The sequence below is a fragment of the Lutra lutra genome, chromosome 17 (assembly GCF_902655055.1).
Source record: "Lutra lutra chromosome 17, mLutLut1.2, whole genome shotgun sequence".
Lineage (NCBI taxonomy): Eukaryota > Metazoa > Chordata > Mammalia > Carnivora > Mustelidae > Lutra > Lutra lutra.
The window spans coordinates 48,233,033-48,254,566 of NC_062294.1; the positions used below are offsets into that span (position 1 = coordinate 48,233,033).

General features: G+C 49.3%; 1 protein-coding gene across 3 annotated transcripts in view; it reads right to left on the reverse strand.

The window, feature by feature from the left end:
* DMRTC2 (DMRT like family C2) overlaps positions 1-21,534 on the reverse strand; it is a 73,007-nt gene that overhangs the window by 40,394 nt on the left and 11,079 nt on the right. The window contains exons 1-8 of one of the 3 annotated variants that reach the window (XM_047711603.1): positions 14,127-14,288; positions 12,941-13,300; positions 11,011-11,286; positions 9,898-10,018; positions 9,009-9,061; positions 8,659-8,690; positions 8,238-8,279; positions 7,773-8,001 (exon numbers count right to left, since the gene is read on the reverse strand). In XM_047711603.1, the coding sequence (XP_047567559.1) occupies positions 7,936-8,001; positions 8,238-8,279; positions 8,659-8,690; positions 9,009-9,061; positions 9,898-10,018; positions 11,011-11,286; positions 12,941-13,300; positions 14,127-14,190 (1,014 nt within the window). In that variant the 5' untranslated portion in view covers positions 14,191-14,288 and the 3' untranslated portion in view covers positions 7,773-7,935. Of the gene's footprint in view, positions 1-7,772; positions 8,002-8,237; positions 8,280-8,658; positions 8,691-9,008; positions 9,062-9,897; positions 10,019-11,010; positions 11,287-12,940; positions 13,301-14,126; positions 14,289-21,534 lie in introns of those variants that run through there. The other 2 variants (XM_047711599.1, XM_047711598.1) reach the window with 2 other exon arrangements.

The following is a 21,534-nucleotide window of genomic DNA, read 5'->3' on the forward strand; positions in this document are numbered from 1 at the left end:
GGCTTCGGGCCTGGAGAGGCTACTGAGATTCCTTGGAAAAAATTCCAGCAAAGCCAATTTTAGAAGAGCTACATAGCCAATTGTTATTCTCGCTGATCTTCTGTAAATAATTAGGACAAGTTTGTTAAAATTGGACTTGTCTTGCCAATATATTGGTCTTGATTCGGCCATCTCTGAAAATGAGGGGTATGATAGAGAGAAATTATGTTTCAGTAACCCACCTTTGTGGATGTTAAATCCTAATTTTGATTATCTTGAAATGTTGTTTGCCAGCACTGTGAATTGTCCGAGACGGATGAATCACAGACGTGTACCCTGAAACAAATAGCACATTATATATTAATAAAAAATTTTTGCTTAAATGTTGTTTGCCTAAGCTAGACAATGTGAGATCAACTTCGGAGAAGCAAACACAATAGTTTTGGCTGCCTCTTCGGTGGGACTTTGGAGACTTATGCTAGGACTAAAACATGAAATAAGGAAAACAGTATGTTTAATCAGCAGGGTTCTAAATAAAACTTCCCGGGTGCTAGACAGACTTAACCAAGAAGTAACTGAAGCCAGAGAGGCACTTCTCAAAAACCCGGCCCCTCCTGATTATCTACTATGGGCACACCACTTAGGAAACAAGAAAGTTCTTCATACATGTTGTTTTACTGTTACAGATAACTCTCACAGAGCATCCCACTTCATAGGGGACAGTCGTGATGGGTTAAATAAGATCAAAATATCCACTGGTCTGTTTGGTAAAATCAATAATTGGGAATCTCATGTAAGAGAGATAGATGATCCCGGTTTTAAGCTTCTTATTTGTTTTATGCTTATCCTTGGGCATGTGCTGATGCTTATATCATCTGCTGTCCATCTTGAAGCCAGAGCTGTACCTCGGGCCACTAGACTGACCCTGGATGGATTCAGACTGCCACCACCCCATTTCAGTAGGAAGCAGCCAGAGCAGGGGGTCGTAGTCCCATTCCCTAAGGGCAGTTAGGGTAACTATTCTAGGGTGAGGAATGAATAGGCAAAGGGTTAAGGTACAGAGAGGAAGAGGTAGGGGTCCCAGGTTAGGCTCTGAGACTATTCCTGGCAGGCAGACGCACTAAGACAGAGGGAACAAGAGAGAAGGAAACAGATCCCCTGGCCACGGATGGTCGGGAGTAGTTTTCTTTGGTGGCTACAGGGTATCACAGAAAATGACCAGATCTCAGAGAATTAAATCATTAAGGGTGCTATCAAAAGTCCATGCTCATTCCAAGACGGCACGAGCATCTCAAGGCCACAGGCTTCTCAGTCAGTTCTCAAGGAAAGACTGCCACGAAAAGCCCTCATGGCAACCCATTCAGGACCCCCTCACTCTAGAGAGCTTCTTCTTTCCTTTCTGCTCTCACCTTCACTTAATAAACTTTATAGTCACTTCACCCTTTTGTGTCTGTGGGATTCACTCTTTGACTTCGTGAGACAAGAACTCTGTGATCCTGTAACAGCATCACATTCATGAAGTCATTGTCGAGACCAATGTCATCACACTTTCCCCTATGTTTTCTTTTAGGAGTTTTATGGGGTCATATATTTAAGTCATTCATCCATTTCAAGTTGATTTTTGTGGATGTGTAAAGTAAGTGTGCAGTGTCTTTCTTTTGCACGTGGATATCCACTTTTCCCAACATCCTTGTTGAAGACACTGTCCTCTCCCACTGTGTATTCTTGACACCCTTGTCAAAGATCTGTTGACCATATATACATGCGTTGAGTTCAGGACTCTCTGCTCTGTTGCATTTTTTTGTCTCTGTCAATACTGTTACCAGACAAGGTAACGCAGAGTCTATATCAAAAAAGAAATTGAGGGGGTAAGGGGACTGTTACAGGATGAAGTGTTTTGCTTACTGTGTTTTCAAAATTTGAGCACACCCATGTATCTGGCAGCTAAATCAGGACACACAACATTGCTGGTGCCCTAGAAGTTTCTGCTGCCTTCCATGTTTAATTTTCTTTATAGAAAAGATTAATTAATTAATTAATTAATTTGAGATGGGGGAGGGGCTGGAGGAGAGGGAGAGAAATCCTCAAGCTGACTCCCCACTGAGCTTGAGACCCCAACCCAGGGATAAATCCCAGGACCCTGAGATCATGAAGTCAAGAGCCGGTTACTTAACGTTGAACCTTGCAGGTGCCCCCATTTATAAACCTGTAATGTTCAGTTAGCACTGCTTTCCTGGGACAAACCTGACTTAGTCATGTTGTACCATCTTATTACATACACGGTTGGATTTGGTTTGAGAATACCTTGATTAGCATTTTTGCCTCTCTGCTCATGAGCATGAATCACCTGATGTTTTCATCTTTTTTGTACTTTTGTTGCTATTGCTATTTCAATTGAAGTTTATACTAACCTCAATGAGTTGGGGCGATATACCCTCTCCATTCTATGGATGGATTTCTGTGATTTTGAGATGATCTCTCTTGAAAGTTCTGTGGAACTCACTGATAACACTTCTGTGCTGGAAATCTTTTCTCTCTTTCCTTAAATATTTTCACATGGAAAATTTCAAAGACATACAAAGAGAATCTGTATACAAACATATAAAAGTGGACTCTACTTCATTTTACTAAAGAGAATGGTATCGTAACCCCCATGTACTCATCTCCAGATCAAAGTATCAACATATGGAAACTTGTTGAGCCTGTCTCCCTTCTGCTCCTTCACCCACTGAATTAAAAATTACTAAGCATAAAATATTCTTTGCAAACCCTTTTGTGTGTACTTCTAAAACATAGGGTGCCCCCCTCCAATTAAAAAATATCAAGTTTAGAGAAAACTTGCAAGACTGTGAGAGGGGACTCCCAAATACCTTTCATGCTTATTTACCAATGCCACATTTGTATTCTATCTGTATAGAGCTAATTGCACGCATGTGTATGCATTCAAATCCTTTTACATATATATATATATATATATATATATATATATATATATATATATATGTTTTTGATGACTTACCTGAAAGTTATACATATCATATTACTTCACCCTAACTACTTCAGCCTGTATCCCAAAAGAATCAGGATTTTCTTTTCTTTTTTTTTTTTTAAAGATTTTATTTATTTATTTGACAGAGAGAGATCACAAGTAGATCACAAGTAGACGGAGAGGCAGGCAGAGAGAGAGAGGGAAGCAGGCTCCTTGCTGAGCAGAGAGCCCGATGTGGGACTCGATCCCAGGACCCCGAGATCATGACCTGAGCCGAAGGCAGCGGCTTAACCCACCGAGCCACCCAGGCGCCCAGGATTTTCTTCTATATAGCCACTGTATGATAATCAACCTCCTCTCATTTGATATTAGTACAACAATATAATCTAATATACAGTCTATATTAGCTTCCTATTACTGCTGTAACAAATGACCAAGAAGATGGTGGCTTTAACTCTATTACAAAGCTATCATCATCAAGACAGCATGGTACTGGCATAAAAACAGACATGTAGATCCATGGAACAGAATAGAGAACCCAGAAATGGACCCTCAACTCTATGGTCAACTAATTTTCAACAAGGCAGGAAAGAATACCTAATGGAAAAAAGACAGTCTTGGGCACCTGGGTGGCTCAGTGGGTTAAGCCTCTGCCTTTGGCTCAGGTCATAATCTCAGGGTCCTGGAATCAAGGCCTGCATTGGGCTCTCTACTCAGCGGGGAGCCTGCTTCCCTCTCTCTGCCTATCTCTCTGCCTACTTATGATCTCTTTCTCTCTGTCAAATAAATACATAAAATCTTAAAAAAAAACCAGTCTCTTCAACAAATGGTGTTGGGACACTTGGACAGCCACATGCAGAAGAATGAAACTGGACCATTTCTTTACACCACACACAAAATAGACTCAAAATGGATGAAAGACCTCAATGTGAGACAGAAATCCATCAAGATCCTTGAGGAGAACACAGGCAGCAACCTCTTCGACCTTAGCCACAGAAACTTCTTCCTAGAAACATCACCAAAGGCAAGGAAAGCCAGGGCAAAAATGAACTATGGGGACTTCACCAAAAGTTTTTGCAGAGCAAAGGAACAGTCAACAAAACCAAAAGACAACTGACAGAATGGAAGAAGGTATTTGCAAATGACATATCAGATAAAGGGCTAGTATCTAAAATCTATAAAGAACTTATCAAAGTCAACACCCAAAGAACAAATAATCCAATTAAGAAATGGACAGGAGACATGAACAGACAGTTCTGCAAAGAAGACATCCAGATGGCCAACAGACACATGAAAAAGTGCTCAATGTCACTCGGTATCAGGGAAATACAAATCAAACCACAGTAAGATACCACCTCACATCAGTCAGAATGGCTAAAATTAACCAGTCAGGAAATGACAGATGTTGGAGAGGATGCGGAGAAAGGGGAACCCTCCTACACTGTTGGTGGGAATGCAAACTGGTGCAGCCACTCTGGAAAACAGTATGCAGGTTCCTCAAAAAGTTGAAAATAGGGCTACCCTATGACCCAGCAATCACACTACTGAGTATTTACCCTAAAGATTCAAATGTAGTGATCCGAAGGGGCACGTGCACCCCAGTGTTTATAGCAGCAATGTCCACAATAGCCAAACTATGGAAAGAGCCAGCCTAGATGTCCATCAACAGGAGGAGATGTGGTATATATATAAAATGGAATATTACGCAGGCATCAAACCCCACAAAATCTTGCCATTTGCGATGATGTGGATGGAACTAGAGGGTATTATGCTAAACGAAATCAGTCAATCAGAGAAAGACAATTATTATATGATCTCACTGATATCAGGAAGGGAGGGAAAGGAGGGAAGGGAGGGAAAAATGAAACAAGACAAAACCAGATAGGGAGACAACCATAAGAGACTCTTAATCTCAGGAAACAAACTGAGGGTTGCCGGAGGGGAGAGAGGGGTAGTAGGGATGGGATGGCTGCGTTATGGACATTGGGGAGGGTATGTGCTATGCTGAGTACTGTGAATTGTGTAAGACTGATGAATCACAGACTTGTACCCCTGAAACAAATAATACATTATATATTAATTAAAAACAAACAAACAAACAAAAGATAGTGTCAAGCAACTGACATTTATTATCATACAGTTCTGGAGGTCAGAAGTCCAACATAGGTGTTACTGGGCTATAATACAGACATTGGTGGGGTCACATTCCTTTCTGGAGGTTCTGGGAATGGATCAATTTTCTTGCCTTCTCCAGTTTCGGGAGTCAGCCCATACTCCTTGACTTGTGGTCTCTTGGTGCTCAGCAGGGAGTCAGCTTGAGGATTCTGCCCTTCCCTCTCCCTCTGCCTCCCTCTGTCCCTCTCCCCAATTGTAAGCACACTCTCTCTCCCTCTCTTTCTCAAGTAAATAAATAAATCTTAAAAAAAAAAAAAGAAGACTCTAACATTGACACGACTGGATACCAGAAGTAGGAAAAAAGTATGCACTGAAAAAAGTACCTGAAGAAATAATGGTCCAAGAAGCTGAGGGAACCCCGAGCACGATAAGCAATCACAGTGAGACACATGCAAACTTCTGGAAACTAAAGACAAGAGAGAGAAAAAAAAACCTTGAAAAACAGCCAGAGAACCAACCCATTGCATATCAAGGGACACTGATTGAAATGATGGTAGGTTTTGTGCCCGACAGCATGGAAGCCAGAAGGAAGTGGCAGGGTTTTCAAGCTGACTACAAATCCTGATCTGGCAAAATGATCTTCAGGAGGAGAGGGGAACTAAGGAAATATTGTGATGAAGGAAAAATATGAGAATTTGTGCCAGCTGACCTACTATTAAAGAATAACCAAGGGAAAAGATGTCCAATTAATTCATCCTTCTCTGTGGCTTATGTTTGGTGTCATATCTAAAAGCTAACCAAATTTACTTTGTTTTGAAGTCAACTCTACCCCCAACATGGGGCTAGAACTCATGGCCCCCAGATCAAGAGTCACAGGCTCCACCCCCAAGCCAGACAGGTGCACATAACCAAACTTAAAATAATTGAAAGCGGAGTCAGTTCTCTGAAAATAGGAATCAAACTAGACACCAGTAATAGAAAGACAACAAGAAATCTCCAAAACATTTGGAAAGCAAGCTACATATTTGTAAATAAGTCTGAGTCAAAAAGGACATATCAAGGGAAATAGAAAAATACAGAGATTTTTAAAAAAAAGATTTTATTTATTTATTTATTTATTTGACAGACAGAGATCACAGTAGGCAGAGAGAGAGGAAGCAGGCTCCCTGCTAAGCAGAGAGCCCGATGCGGGGCTCGATCCCAGGACCCTGGGATCATGACCTGAGCCGAAGGCAGAAGCCTTAACCCACTGAGCCACCCGGGCGCCTGAAAAATACAGAGATTTTTAAAAGACTTTTTAGTTTTTTATTTGGTAGGGGAATCACTGAGGGAGAGGGAGAAGCAGGCTCCCCGGTGAACAGGGAGCCCAACACAGGCCTTGATCCCAGGACTCTGGGATCATGACCTGAGCTGAAGGCAGATGCTTAACTGACTGAGCCACCCAGGTGCCCCTACAAAATACACAAAATAAAATAAAAACACACACAAAAAGATCTCCACCATTTTGGGATGCCGCTTATGCTGTACTGAGAGGGGAATTTGTAGTATGAAATGCTTACATTATAAAAGAGGAAATATCTCAAATCAACAATCAGAGTTCCTACCACAAGAACTAGAAAAATAAGAGCAAAGTGAACCCAACTAAAAGCAGAAGGAAAGAAATAGTAAAGATAAGAGCACCCAGGTGACCCTCATGTTGGTCCCTCTGAGTGGACACAATGGACCTGAGCCCCATGGAAGGGCAGAGCTGGGCCTGTAGCATTAGAGTTAGTTCTGTGGGTGGGATGTGGATGGGAAAGAGGAAGATGGGGGTGGCTGTGAGAGCCCTAGCCTTTTCTCTTCCTCTGAGGGGTTGCAGGAAGATGCAGGAACCCTCAGATGTTTGATTCTACCCTGGGAGATCTTCAGGCCCCTTTTGTCCCTTGGGTGGAATGTCTTCTCTGCTGGGAAGGGCAAGCAGATGGCAAAGGACCCTGAAATCAGACATAGAGCTCAGCCAGGAGCAGCTGGGAGAACAGCCCAGGGTTCTGCTCGGCCTTGCTGCCTGGGGGCCTCAGCTGGGGCTTGGGAAACAGGACCCTGTGCTCAGGGATGCTCCAGGCTGGCTGATGGGTGTTTCCAAGGTCATGCACTAAGGGTCTGATGCCGCTCATGAAACATTCCTTCTTTATTGTAGACAAGAGAGGGGCCTGGCCCTCAGGGGCTAGGAGGTTCCCCCAGGAGGCTGGAGCTGACTCCCAGCCAGCCTCCCAGAGGCCACCCTCTGGGGGCAGCAATCAGCCAAGCAGGGAGCTGAAATGGATGTGCCAACAGTAACAGCTGGACATGTGCAAAGGGTTTACGATAGATAGAGCAGAATCGGATAGTCCGGGTCATAGCATTGGGCCTCATTGCTTCCTTCTGTAGAATACAAACGGGCAGCCTCGCCAGCAGTCCTCCTGGCCTCCTCCCAGCTCAACTCCTGGGAGGAGCTTGGCTGGGACACTGTCCATGGTGCTGATACCCCCAGGGCTTGGGAGTCTTGATCTAGTTCTGTCCCTTTCCATTCATGACAAGGAGCGCTGCAAAAAAGGAAGGGGTGGAAAGGGCTGCAGAGAGTGTGCACTGGCCTCTGTCTCCATCACTCAGGGCAGTGAGGGTGCTGTGGACATCACTGCAGGAAGTGGCTCCACGTTCAAAGGACCAAGTCCAGGCTGCCTCCATGGGTTGGTAGTGAAGGAAGGTGATGAACCTGACTCTGGGTCCATGTTCCTGAATATCCTCAGGGCCTAGAGCTGGTTCTCTGGCACAGGCTGTGGCTCCTGACCCCACCTAGAGTCCTGGGTTTCAGCGGCCCCCAGGCCTTGGGGAAACTAAGAAGCCATTTCTGCTTTGTGGTTGATCTGGCAGTAAATGTTTGTATCTGGGTGTCGTAACTCCTGTAAAAGAAGAAGAGGCCCCTGAGCCCCTGTCACCTTCATAGAACACATCTGGGTGACTTCAAGGTTCTAGGTCAACCTGGGCTGCTCTATGGGAGCCTATTTCCTCCCAGTATCCCCTGTTCCTCTCTGCTCTGCTGTTTCCTGAACCTCAAAGCACAGCCAGGGGCAGGCTGGGGGCAGATCTTCAGCCCCCTTGGGCTTCGAGGACCAGAACATTCAGTGCCCACACTCACCTGGTAGACAGGAATGGCTGTTGTGGGGCCGGGCAGGGAGTCCTAAACAGGAGAGAACGGGTGTTGGTAGACAGAGAGGGAGGGTCATTTCCCTATGGGAGTGACCAGTTCTGTCTCTTGAGCAGCATTCTCCAAGCCGGCTGGCCCACACCCCAGTCCCAGACCACTGCTGATTGCCCCGTCTGCCCCATTCCTGTTAGCCCAGGACCCCTGGCTGATGCCCCCAGCGCCCACCCTGTCCCTGGCTGGACTCCACTGTTCCCTGAAGAGGGTCATGCCTGGCTGGAACAGGGTTTGCCTTGTACTGGTTAATCTGGGAGAAGCAGGGTCTGCTCCTTGTTGCCGAATTGGTTGGATGCCCTGCCTTGACCCTGCACAGCCTGGACCCCAGTGGAAAGAGTGATGGAGGGGGTGGACTTACCTGGGATTTGGAGCTGCTGGTTGGACCATGCCCTGGGAACAGACACAGGAGTTAGCACCAGAGCTGTGAAGAAATTTGGGCTCACCCTCCCCAGAGTGGACAGGTCTGCAATTCTCAGACAACTAGGGAAGAAGGAGCACCACCCGGGGAGAGACCATTTTAGGGTCTGGTGAGGGCCAGGTATTGACCTATGATCCAAGCTCCACAGGCCAGGGAGTACAGCCAGCTAAATGCTCAGGGTTAAAGCCCTAGAGGAAGGTTCAGAGTCTCCAGGGGAATGACTGGTAGGAGTGGACACTGGGGCAGGACCATGGGGCTCCCAGTCCCGCCTGGGCGGAAGAGATACTCACGGGGGGTGGATGCTGGGCAGCAGAGCTCTCTGAGGTCACACCAGCCACTGGCCCTAGGAAAGATCAGGCTTAAGTGTGAAGGCTGCAGGGAGAGGTCACAGCTTTGATGTCAGAGCAGGGGACAAGCAAGGCAGGGCTTAGGGAACCCCTCTCTCCACCAGTGCTGTTTAGCAGAGGACGGGCCCAAGAGAGGGGATAAGGAAAGGCCTTTGGAGCCCAGAGGGGAAGACCTGCAGGCTGATGGGTGACTAGGAGAAAGTGTCCTGAAAATGGGAGGAATCAAATCCAGGAAGGAATCAAACATGACGGTTTGGCTGTGTGGAAGGGTTAAGGCTGCGTGGAAGGGTTAAGGCTGCAGCTCTGTGTACAGGACACTTGGGCTTGGGGAGCCCCGGGTATGTTGGGTCCCTGAATGTGGTGTCTGCTGTGGCCAGACTCTCGCCTCCTCAGGCCAGGAGATGCTGAAATGGGATAGTGTCCCCCTGGCCTGTCAGGGATTCCCCTCTCCATTGTGTGGCCCTGACCAGGAGCACCATCAGATCCTGAAGCTGCAAATCCCCCTCACAGAGCGTGAGGACTGAAATAAACCACAGGAAGTGCCCTTTGCTGAGCACTTGGTCCTGTCAGCACTGCTGCAGATTTGCCAAGTGACCCGGACAACCCTGAGGGGCTGTTCCCTTATTGTCCCTAATTTATACCCAAGGAAGCTGTGAAGGAAGCACCCCGGTCAGCAGCTGGCGAGAAAGGAGCCGGATGGAATGGGAAGAAAAATCTAGGAGGCCGTTGGGAGTCTGGAAGAGCCCGTCCAGGATCTTAGGTCAGGACAGGTCTCCCTCCTGGCTGGGGGCAGCTGTGGGACACGATCGGTGTGTGGGAAATGTCATCGTACCTTCCAGTCCTTGTGCGGAGCAGGAGACAGCCTAAGGCGGCCACCAGTGCCAGTCCGACCAGGACCCCAACTGTAATGCCAACCGTGGACCCCACAGGAAAGCCTGTGGTGCTTCCTTCATCTGAAGAAGAAGAAACAGAGGGGAATGAGTCCCAAGTCAACTCTGGGCAAAACAGGAGGGGCCGTGGGGGAAGGGCCAAGATAGGGAGGAAGAAAGGGCATTGAGGTCTGGCTGGTGTGTGTGTGTGTGTGTGTGTGTGTGTGTGTGTGTGTGTGAGTGTGTTGTCACTACAGTGCCCCCATCCCCTCGGTCACTGCATAATTTCTGTTCCTCTAACTGCAACCCTGGACTTTGTCTAATCTCCAATTTTCCCACCACTTCAGGGCCAAGGCTGGCATCCTGTTTATTTTCCTCTCATGTTATGCCTCTTCCCCGTGTCTTCTGTTCCATCCTCACTGATGGTCTTAGAGGGAGGCCCTTACCTGTCCACTCAACACTGATTAAGGAGAATAATATCAGCTGACTGCTTTCGAGGTCTGCTCTGTGCCAGGCACGTGGGAAATATTTATGTTGACTCATCTGCTGCTTCCCTGCTCATGAGGGGCCAGGAGTCACACCCACTGTGCACAATGAGCAACTCAGTGTGTACAGGGCTCAGTAAATCAGTGAAGTTCAGAGAGCTGGAATGTGCTCAGACAACACTCATCCCAATTCCCCGAGACAGTACAGCTGGCAACAAAAATGTTAATAACCAAAGGACAATAGTTGCTAAATTTGACTGAGCCCCGAATCCGAGTGTGACGCTGTCTCAGGATTTCATCTCATGAACTCATACTAACTACTCTCACAACTTCCCTGGGATCCAGCTGTTCTTTCCAGTTTTAGAGAAGAGGAAAATGAGGTTCAGGAGGTTGAACGTCTTGCCCGAGTTCCAACAACTGGTACAAATCAGAACCAAGATGCTAACAAGATTCATGTAATTCTGGGGAATTTTATCCACATTGCCCTAGAGGCTCTGAAGGAGGCTCCCACCTCCTGCAGGCCTCCACCCATTTCACGCCGCCTGCCATGAAATATTAGGGAGGAAGGGGGAGAGTTTGAGGGTCACTCACAGCTCACAGCCAGCCTCACAGGGTCACTTTTCCTGGAATCGCCTGGGTTGGAGACCTCACACTGGTAATTCCCGGCATCCTCCTTCCTGACAGGGCGTATGGTGAGGGTGCTGTTGTCCTGGGACAGTGTCATCCTCTCCATGAGCGTTAGACTCTGGCCATTGAAGAGCCACCCGATAGAGACCACAGTGTTGTTTATGGAGCAGGTCAGGACCACAGAGTCGTCTTCTGTGAGTGTGGTGTTGCTGGCATGGAGAGTGGGCTGGGCAAAGGGCTCTGTGGGGAAACACAGGAGGTGGCTGATGAGAATGGGCCCCTGGGCCTGGAGCCACACTCCTTCCTCTGAGATGCCAGCCAGTCCGAGGGCACCAGCGAGCTCTGTAAAGGTGCCCCAGAGGATGGCCCTGCTGTCTGCAGAAGGATAAGTGTCTGTGTTCAGGTGATGATCTGTAAGGAGAGGACTGTCCCTCGCCCTCTGACCCTCAGGTTCCCTCTGGCCCTTAGTCATGTGTCTGCTCCGCCCAGACATCACTGTGGTATCAGCACCAGGAACCTCTAGCTCGTGTAGCCAGCAACCTCGGTATCATGAGCAAGAGCTGAGACCAATGACCAAGCAGAGAGTGAGGGGATGAGCAGGAGGCAGGGGTGCTGAGGGAATGAACAACCCATCATCTCTTCAGAGAGGCACTCTGGGTTCAGGATCCTAGGAGATCTGACCACCAGGTCCCCTACCCTCGTTTGGAGAAACTCCAACACGCTTCCCTCCTTCCTTCCCCAACAAAAGCAACTGAGTTTCCTACATGTGGACCCTGGGCTGGTTTCAGGGCCAGGGTGGGGAGCAGAAGGCCAGTCCTTTCCCTGACACCCCAGTGGGAGGGACAGGAACACAGCAGGAAACAATCAGATCTCAAGTCTAGAACAGGGAGGTGAGGCTTGGGTATCTGAGGGGCGGCCAGCTCGTTCTGACAAAGGGTGTTGGGTTCCAGAGCAAACATGGAGGGAGTCTCTGTTTGCTCTCACTGCCCACACCAGCATCCCTCCCTCTGATGGAGGAGAGGACAGGGCTGTGTCTCACACAGAACCTGGGTCACTCCCATCTGCCACTCCTCAGTCTGTGTGACCCTGATTCAGTGACTGTGTCTCTCTGTGCCTTGGTTTCCCCTTAATGCACCAGGAATAATGATAAATGACCTCTACTTGCTAGGCCTGTGAATTATCCTTTAAACAATCCCAAATACCTGAGCCAAATTTGGGCTATAGCATCTGGCCAATCAAACGGCAGCTGTTACTACTTTGCTCCACTAGAGAAGGTTCCCTGGGCTTGATTCTTGGTGGAGGAGGGGTGGCCTGGAGCCTCTCTTTGCTCTGTTCCTCCCTGGCGGTGCTGCCCTTCCTCTGCTGTCCCCCAAGTCCTCCAGAGCAGTTGGCTAATGGACTGGGGGATTTTTAGGTCTGTGCTGTCCAAGCTGACCCTCAGGTGAAGGACCAGGCTGGCCCCTCCCCAGATGTGGCTCTTGAGACTGAACCCTGGCTGGTGACCATCTCGGGCAGCCAGAAATGGTTGTTCCCAGTCAGCTCCGCCCAGGAGCTCCAACCCCATCTTGGCACAGATGCCCCAGGGTCACTAGAGTCAGGAGCCCTGAGACAGTGGTCTGTGCTGAGCTCTGGTGAGGATATCGAGGACCCCCAAGCTTGGCCCTGACTGACCCTGCAGAGTCTTTCTTGGATGATCCCAGAGTCTGGATTCCAGGAAAGGAATTCCAATCTTAGGAAGTTAGTCTCCACTGTGTGTCCTGCACTAAATGCTGGAACCCTCCCCCTCCCACGGGACATAATGCAGAGAGGGATGGAGGCCCAGTCCCGGCCTGTCATCCTGTGTGAAGCAGGAATTCACCCCATCCAGCACCAGAGGTGAGAGGGAATTACTCACGGAATACATGGAGCTGTCCAGTTACTTGTTCTGTGTCATAAGTACTATTTATGAATTGTAGGGTGTAGACTCCTGTGTCCTTCAGGGTGATGTTCCGGAACAGCAGGGATCCACTGGGGTACACTGTCTCTCTGCCGCTGTGTGCAGGTCCTGGAATAGTTTTTTGTGCATCTACTATATATGATACAATACGACGGTTCTCCTCCGCTGTGGCCCCTTTGAACCAGTTGAAGCGTCCAGTATCCCTAGGCAGACTGTGGACTTGCAGACGGACGTCCTTCCCTTCAGCAGCACTGGGCGGCACAGACTCCACAGTGACTTGGGCAGTGGTGGGTGGGTTCCAGAGGGTTAAGAGCGAAACTAGGAGGGAAGGGAGCAGACAGATCAGGGTCTGGACCTAGGTGTCAGAGGGAAAGCTGGGGCCCTGCAGATGGAGCAGGTCCACATCCCCCTGCCTCGGGGTGTGTGTGTGAGTGTGCACAGGTATCTGTGTGTCTGTGGATGTCTCTGCTGGTCAAGGTCAGCAGCATGACTGCACTGCTTCACCTCCAAACTTACTCCCTCTGTTTGGAACAACTTCCTCCCATGTCTGTCGCTCACTCCCTCACTGGCCTCAGATACCTCCTCACGCTCAGGGGGTCCTCGGGAGAGGCCTGCCCTGACCGCCTCCTCTGATGACCCTCTGTCTCTACGTCCTGACCTTTCCCTGTTCTGTTCCCTTCATGATGTTGTCAGTACCTGACCTCACATTCTAGACGTCTCTGGGTGTCTGTCTTCGTCCCCACCGAAGTGTGCTCGGGGAGGGCAGGGAGGGCAGGGACTTGTCTGATCTGTGCTGTACCCCCGTGGTGGGGCAGGCGGCAAATACCGGGGCTGAATGAATGTGTCCCCAGGGCCCTGCAAGTCTGGCTCTTGTCAAGATCTCAGGTTGGTGGGAAGGGACAGCAATTAGGGTCCCTGGTTGTTGTTATCGTCAGTTTTCCAAATTCAGTGCTCAGTGATGAGTAACGTGGAAACAGCCCTTGGCTCACCACTTCCAGATCCTGAGACAGTCCTGTCGCTGAGCGGCTCCCCCAGTCCTGCCCTGCTTCTCTGTCCCCTCTCAGAGCCCTGTTTTCCCTGTGAGACCCCAGCCTTCCTTTTTCTCCCATCCTCCCACTCCCTCCCAGGGAATTGTCCCTCTCACCTGCCAGCAGGAGGTCCTGCCAGGGGACCCGTCCTCCTCGGGGAAGGGCCGAAGGGGGCTCCATGGTGCCTGCTGCCCGCTCTGTCCCTCCCTCTGTGAGAAGAGCTTCTGCTCCAGAAATGCTCAGGAAGAGCCGTTGTCCCAATGTTGGCTCTGTCTTAAGTGGCCTCTGAGGCAGGAGTGTGGGGCGGGGTATCTGCCAGGGCCCCTCCTTTCCCCTCCCCTCCCTCCTCCACCCCTTACCTCCTTCCCCACTTCTTTGTCCCCTTCTTCCCCTTTCACTTCTGCCTACATTTCGATTCCCTGACAAGGGCTGAGGCCTCTCCCTCGTCAGCTGTGATTTCCCACTATATGCAAGAGTATGCACACCCCCTTGTTGGGACAAGCACAAGCCTGTCCCGTTGGTGCCTGGAGACCCACAGAGCTCAGGGTCAAGGTGCAGGGACAGCGCCCTCACAGCCCTCTCTCCTCCCCTGCCAGGGACCCCTCCTCCTCGGGGAGGGGCTGAAGGGGGCTCCATGGTGCATGCTGTCCGCTCTGTCCCTCCCTCTGTGAGAAGAGCTTCTGCTCTAGAAAGACTCAGGACGAGCACTGCTGTCCACACTTGTCCACTTGGCCGCCCTTCCTCCCTGGTCTCTGAGGGGCCCCTGAACAGAGGAGCACTGGGGGGAGGCATGTGGGATCGGAGTGGGGTCTCTGTCAGGTCCCCGTCCTTCCTCCTTCCATCTTCCTCCCCTCCCTCCTGACTTTCCTGTCCCCTACCCCTTTCATTTCTGTTTACGTTTGGGTTCCCTGACAAGGGCTGAGGCCTCTCCCTCTTCAGCTGTGATTTCCCAGCGTATGGGAGAGCTTGCACGTGCCCTTGTTGGGACAAGCACAAGCTTGTGGCATTGGGGTCTGGAGACCCACAGAGCTTGGGGTTAAGGTAAAGGGACAGCGCCCCCATAGCCCTCTCTCCTCCCCTTGTGGCTTTCCCCTTTGGAGCAGGAGCCTGGGGGCTGCCTCAAGAACTCCTGTCACTGGGATGTCACCCCCACTGTGCGCTGGAATCACCTGTGGAACTGTATCAAGACTGAATGCCCAGGGGACACCTAGAAATGCTGCTTCAGCAGATGTCCAGCCAGTCTGAGACCCCATGATGTGGGGGTGGGGCCGCCTCTGCCCCTCCTGTGCCCACGGAGGGTCTGCAGATCCTGTGAAAATGCAGAGTCTGATTCAGCGGGTGTGGAGTGGACCCCAGAGTCTGCCTCTACTAAGCTCCCAGGTGATGCTGACCGTCCTGGCCCGGGGAGCACACTCTGAATAGCAAGACTGAGGGGACCCGGTTCCCTTAGAGGATGGCCCTTCTCCCCACTCCCCTGCTGTGTCCTGGCCTTGAGTCTGTGGGCACCACAGACAGAGCCCCAGGGTCCCCAGATCCCGGGGATAATTTCTGTTTGTAACAGAAGGCCAGCTGGGCACCGGTCTTCCCAGTGCTCTCACAGGCTTAGGGAGGTTGGACTGACTCCTGGCAGCAAGGTCCCAGAGATGACTCTTGGGGTGAGAAAGGGGCAGGCTGGATGATGACAGGGGAGGGACCCATGGTCCATCCTTGGGTGTTCCCAGCCCAGTTTCTGCTTCCAGGGACACAGACCCAGGACCAGGTGTCTCAGGAGCTCCATTCCCAGGTATGAAAGGGGTTTCCAGTGTGTCCTGGGAAGAGAAGAGATGGTGGGAGGTCAGACGGCTGTGGCTCCTGGAAATGTTTTGAGGAGACCCTCCCTCTTCAATCCATAGGCTGAACTGTGGCCCAGAAACAGTCCATGTATTCCTGAGCATCCTGGGCAGTCTGTGTCCTCTGCCTGGGGGACCTTCCTGTGGTCACCCTGCTTCCCCCATGGGTGGTGCCAGTCAGGGCATGGGGAGCTGCACAGGGACCCCTGACAGATCAGGGCGCTCCTAGGGCCTAGAAGGAGTGGGCAGGACAGAACAGGCATGTGGGAGGGACCCAGAAGGATCTGTGGGAGAAAGGGATGGAAACCAGGCTCCTCCTCCTCCTCCTCAGCCAAAGCCAGCTTCAGTGTTTAATGTCCTTTGTGTTGCCTGCATGTCCCTATGTTGCCCCCTGGAGGCTAGTCTGGGGATAGCACAAGGGCTGCTGACCAGGCTCCAAAGGGTGAGGATCCCTGAGCCCTGGGCAGAGGTGAGGGACTGGGTCCTGGTCCCTGTGGATCCTAGACTGCCTGACTCCATCCCAGGGCATCATGAGCCCAGGGAGAAGACAAGCACAATCTAGAAGATTCCTGGTCTTGTGTGAGGAGAATTGTCCACCCAGAGGGATTTGCTCCCTCAGCATGAGCTTTCTTTCCTCAAGATTTCAAGATTGACGTCCTATGGGTCTCTTGAGCCTTTGGGGAAAAGGCACTGGCCTGAGGGGCTGGACCCCACAATGTCCTATCTCCCCATCATAACAGGGAGGGGAGCCATCCTTGTCCATCTGTCTCCTCTGTTCTAGGTCTCTCCACAGGTACCAGGAGCTGGGGGCAGCCCTACCCAGAGACTCAGTCCCAGGGGAAACACAAGCAGATGTTGGGTTCTCCTGTCTCATCTGCCTGGGAAGTTCCCCCTCATTCCCCAGGACACCTTGGGCTACTGAGACATCTTCAGGGAGACATAGCAGGTGTCCCCATTGACCAGGGGCCCTCAGGATGAGGAGTCGGCTTCTGATGTCTTTGGAGGTCAGGGTGGGGCTCTGAACTCCCCTAGTAGTAACCAAACCTAGGGTTTGTGATCCAGAATTTGTGCGAGGTCAGATCTCTGAGAGAAGAGGAAGGACACAGACTGCCCAGCCAGGCCTTCCAAGGGAGAAGTTATTCACAAGATCCAGATGGGAGGGGGTGTCCGTGTTGTGGGAATGAATGGGGGTCCGACCTCTAACTGTAGTCGGCCCCTGTTCTCCCTCCTGAATCTAGGAGGGGTAAAGGCCCGACAGCTTACAGGGGCAGCTTTGGGCCTGTGCTGGCCTCCTCCCATGCTGATGCCAGTGGCCTCAGTCTGTAGGGAAGAGGCTCTGACCCCAGGTTCACATGGGGGGACATTGTGTGCTTTCCCTCATGCCCTCAACGAGTATTTACTGGGCATCTGTGACGTGTCAGGCTCTGGGCTGGATCCTGGGAACTCCACAGAGAACAGGACAGATGTGGGCCCTGGACTTGTGGGGTTTACCCTGTACCAGGGCCAGCAGCACTAGAAAGTCATGGCACTGAGGGGTCAATTATAATCAAGAGGAGGGCCAGGAAGGGAAAGCATCTGGTGCGTCTGGAGCATGTCAGGGGGTCTTAGCTGATGGGGGTCCCATGGAGTACTCCTGAGAAAGTGACATTTTGGCTGAGACTGGAAGCATGAGAGGACCTCTGCCCCTTGAAAGACAGAGGGCGTGGTGGGACGAACTGTCCACAGAGGGACCAGTCTCAGCGGGCAGTTGCCTGGCTGGCCAGAGGGGCCGACGGGGTCCGGTGCGGGGAGCCTGGGGAGACAAGAGGACTGTGAGTGAGTGAGGCTGGGGAGGGTCAGACCCTGATGGGCTGTGGGGCTGCTGAGGAAGGCTCCAGTCTGCGGTGTAGCTCTACCGCCCTCTGGTGGCCTGTGCCAGAAATGCAGAAGAAAAGTCCTGCTATCCAATTATTTTATGTATTTATACATTAAGTAACATTTTATATATGGATATAGAATTTTTAAACACTTTATCGAATTATAGTTGACATATAGGAAGTTCAACATATTGAAGGTGTAGAATTGAATACATTTTTCTACAGGCACGCAGAGAAGTCATTCCTACATGAAGATTCTGAGTATCTCCCTTCCTCTCAAAAGCCTCCTCAAGTCCTCTTTATTCTTCATTCCGCCCCCTCTGACGCTCCTTCCCCATGTTCCCATGTAACCTTACATTTGTTTTTTTTTTTAAGATTTTATTTATTTGTTTGACAGACAGAGATCACAAGTAGGCAGAGAGGCAGGCAGAGAGAGAGAGGAAGGGAAGCAGGCTCCCTGCTGAGCAGAGAGCCCGATGCGGGGCTCTATTCCAGGACCCTGAGACCATGACCTGAGCCGAAGGCAGAGGCTTAACCCACTGAGCCACCCAGGCGCCCCCCTTACGTTTGCTTTTGCTGTTATCGATTAGTGTGCATTTTTTAGAATTTTGTGAAAATTTGAACCGTACACTATGATTTGGGCCAGGGCCAACTTTTTTACTCTTCGTGGTTTTTAAAATAACTCACAGCTGCATTTTATTGCAAGTATCCTCATTTTTTTTCTATCCTTTAATTTATCCCTTTTGTATCCCTTTTCTTTTTTATCCTTACATTGGAAGGATTCAGAAAGGTGTTTTTTAATTTATTCCCTCATTTATGGTTTCCAACTCTGGGCTATTATAAGCACACCCGCCAGCAACTTTTGTGCACAAGTCTTTGAAGCAGCTGGAGCTTTCATTTCTCTGGGGTAGAGTCCCACCCATGAGTGCAGCGACGGGATTGCTGAGGAGGCACACCTTTAATGTCTGGAAGAACACGCTACAGTTTTCCAAAGTAGCTGCAAGTATATTTTCTCCTAGCAATGTGGGAGAGTTCCAGTTGCCCCCCATCCTCCACACTTAGTTTGGAAAGTCCTATTACCGTTTTAGCCAGTCCACTGATTGTGAAGTGGCATCTCGGTGTGGTGTTCAGTTTGCTTTCAACTGCGAAAACATTTTTCATTTTCTTTTATCATTCTTTTACTTTATTAACCGTTCATAGGAGATCTATCCTCTGAATAGTGTTCCACTGTATGCGTGTGCTGCACTTTCCTCAACCACTCGTCTGTCGATGGACATTTGGGTTGTTTCCATACCTCAGCTGCTGTGAACAGTGTTGCAGTGAACACAGGCGTGCCTATCTCCTCGAGATCTTGATTTCAGTTCTTCTGGACAAATAAGCTGGGTCTTAGTGTAGCTGTGTGTTTAATTTTTTGACGACCCTCCATACTGTTCTCAGAATGGCTGTGGCCGTTCGCATTCTCATCATTGGGGTACAAGGGTTCCAATTTCTCAACATCCTCACCAACGCTTTTTTTCCCCTCAATAATAGCCATTGCAACATGTGCAACATGTGTGTCATAATAATGTGTTTTAGATTGGCATTTCCCTTTTTTCACATATCTGTTGCCATTGGAGAAAGGTTATTTGTTTGTCGCTTTTTACTATCTGGTTGTAGGAGATCCTTACATATGTTGGATATTAACCCCTTATCTGATAACATGGTTTGAAAATATTCTCTCCCAGTTGGTAGGTGGCCTTTGCATTTTGTTGATGGTTTCCTTTGCTGTGTAGACACTTCTTCGTTTAATACGGTCCCACCTGTTGATTTTCCTTTCTGTTGCCTGTGCTTTTGGTATCATATGCATGAAGTCATGGCCAAGACCAATGTCATCAAGGGTTTCCCCATGTCTTCTTTCATGACTTTTATGGTTTGGGGTCTTATATTTAAGTCGTTCACTCATTGTGAGTGGATTTTTGTGTATGTGTAAATTAAATATGTAATTTTGTTCTTCGGCCACGTGGATACCCACTTTTCCCAACATCATTTGCTGAAGAGACTATCCTTTCACACTGTGTATTCTTGACACCCTTGTCAAAGGTCTGATGACCGTATACACAGGAATTTGTTGAGGGCTCTGTGTTTTGTTCCATTGTTCTGTCTTTCTGGCCATACTGGTGGTACCTGAGACTGGCTACAAACTCACATTTGGCTGTTCACATCTCGAAAATCAACACATGAGGGACAAGTGATGGTAGATGAGGAAGGTTGCTTTATACAGGAAGCCAGCATCCTGGGAAGATGGGGGACTAATGTTTCAAAGATCATGCTCCCCGTCCAGGGGGCTTGGGATTGGAGGGTGGTTTAAAGGGGAAAACATGAGAAAAAGGAGGGCGGTTGCATGCAGGAGAAGCAGGTGCGCAGGCATCTGGTAGTATGTGGACATGACACTCAAAAGACTTGCCGGCACCCAGGGCAGCTGTTTTCCAATATTGGCAGGTCTTATCTCCTGGGAAAGCTTGGTCCATCACTCCTTAAGGTCAGTGGTCTGCAAATCCCAAGGAAAGCAGCTTAGTTTTGCTACAGATCATGGGACTTAGGTCAGCAAGCAAGGGGTACAGATGATTGGAGCAAGTGAACCCTTAAACCTGGTGGAGTACGTCACAATGCCATATTGCTTTCATGACTGCCGTTTTGTCATATAATTTGCAACCAGAAGGGGGATGCCTCCAGCTTCATTCTTCCTGCCCAAGATTTCTTTGGCTATTTGACATATTTTATGGTACCATCCAAATTTTAGAATTGCTTTTCCTCTTTCTCTGAAAAATGCTGTTGGAATTTTGATGGGGTTTGCATTGCATCTGGAGATCATGAGGAGCAGTATGGCTATTTTAACAGTATTAATTCTTCCAACCCATGGACAGGTGCTATCTTTTCATTTATTCACCTGCACTCAATTTCTTCCATCAATGTCTCATGGTCTTCAGTCTAAAGATCTTTCCCCTCTTTGGTGATATTTAGTCCAAATTATCTTACCGTTCTTTTTTTAATTTTTTTTTTAAGAAAAGACTGAATTCTTTTACTTAGTTATAAACAAGTTACTTGCAACATAACTTCTTTTCCACATGGAGAGCTCTCAGTAGGTTCTTAAACAGCAGGAAAACATCTACTGTTAATTGCATTGAGACTCTTCCGCAGAAACCATCCCCATAGAGTGAGGTTATCACAGTGTTTCTCTCCACTCTAAGTATATTATTTTAAAGTACACACGAAATTTTATATGTGTACAAATTCAGAGATGTAAGAAACTTCAAAAGCCACAGATGCAGCGTGTAGGAAGGTGAAGGCTGTGAATGTCCCTTTCATGTAATGCATCCTTTATTTTGCCTTGTTGACACATAAGCAGCAGTTTCTGCGATTCCCCGGACCCAAAAAGAGCAGATCGTCCAAGGAATGGAATTTCCTCTGCCATTCTCCTACGTATGAAGCCTTTCCAAAGCCAAACGCCAAGATACCAGCAAGTGCATCTTTGGGCAGTGATCCAAAACAACCGACTCTGCTTTCTTGGTGGTGGCAAATGGGGACCCTTGTCTTGCTTCCCACGAGTAGACACTGAAGCCCTGGTTTCTTTGTCTTTGCTTCTCCTCTAGTTGTGTGTACTCGGCTTATTCCCTGACCCATAGTCTGTGGGGGTTGAGTGATGCCTCCCTGGTGGTGTCTCTGGGGCCCACAGATCAGAGCTCCCTCCCTCTGCCACTACAGACTGGTCTATTCCTTGCCTCCCCAGGGGCTTGGTTCCACCCCTCATGGCCGGGGCAGAGCAAAGCATTTCATCGTTTCTGACACCAATGGAAATGGGA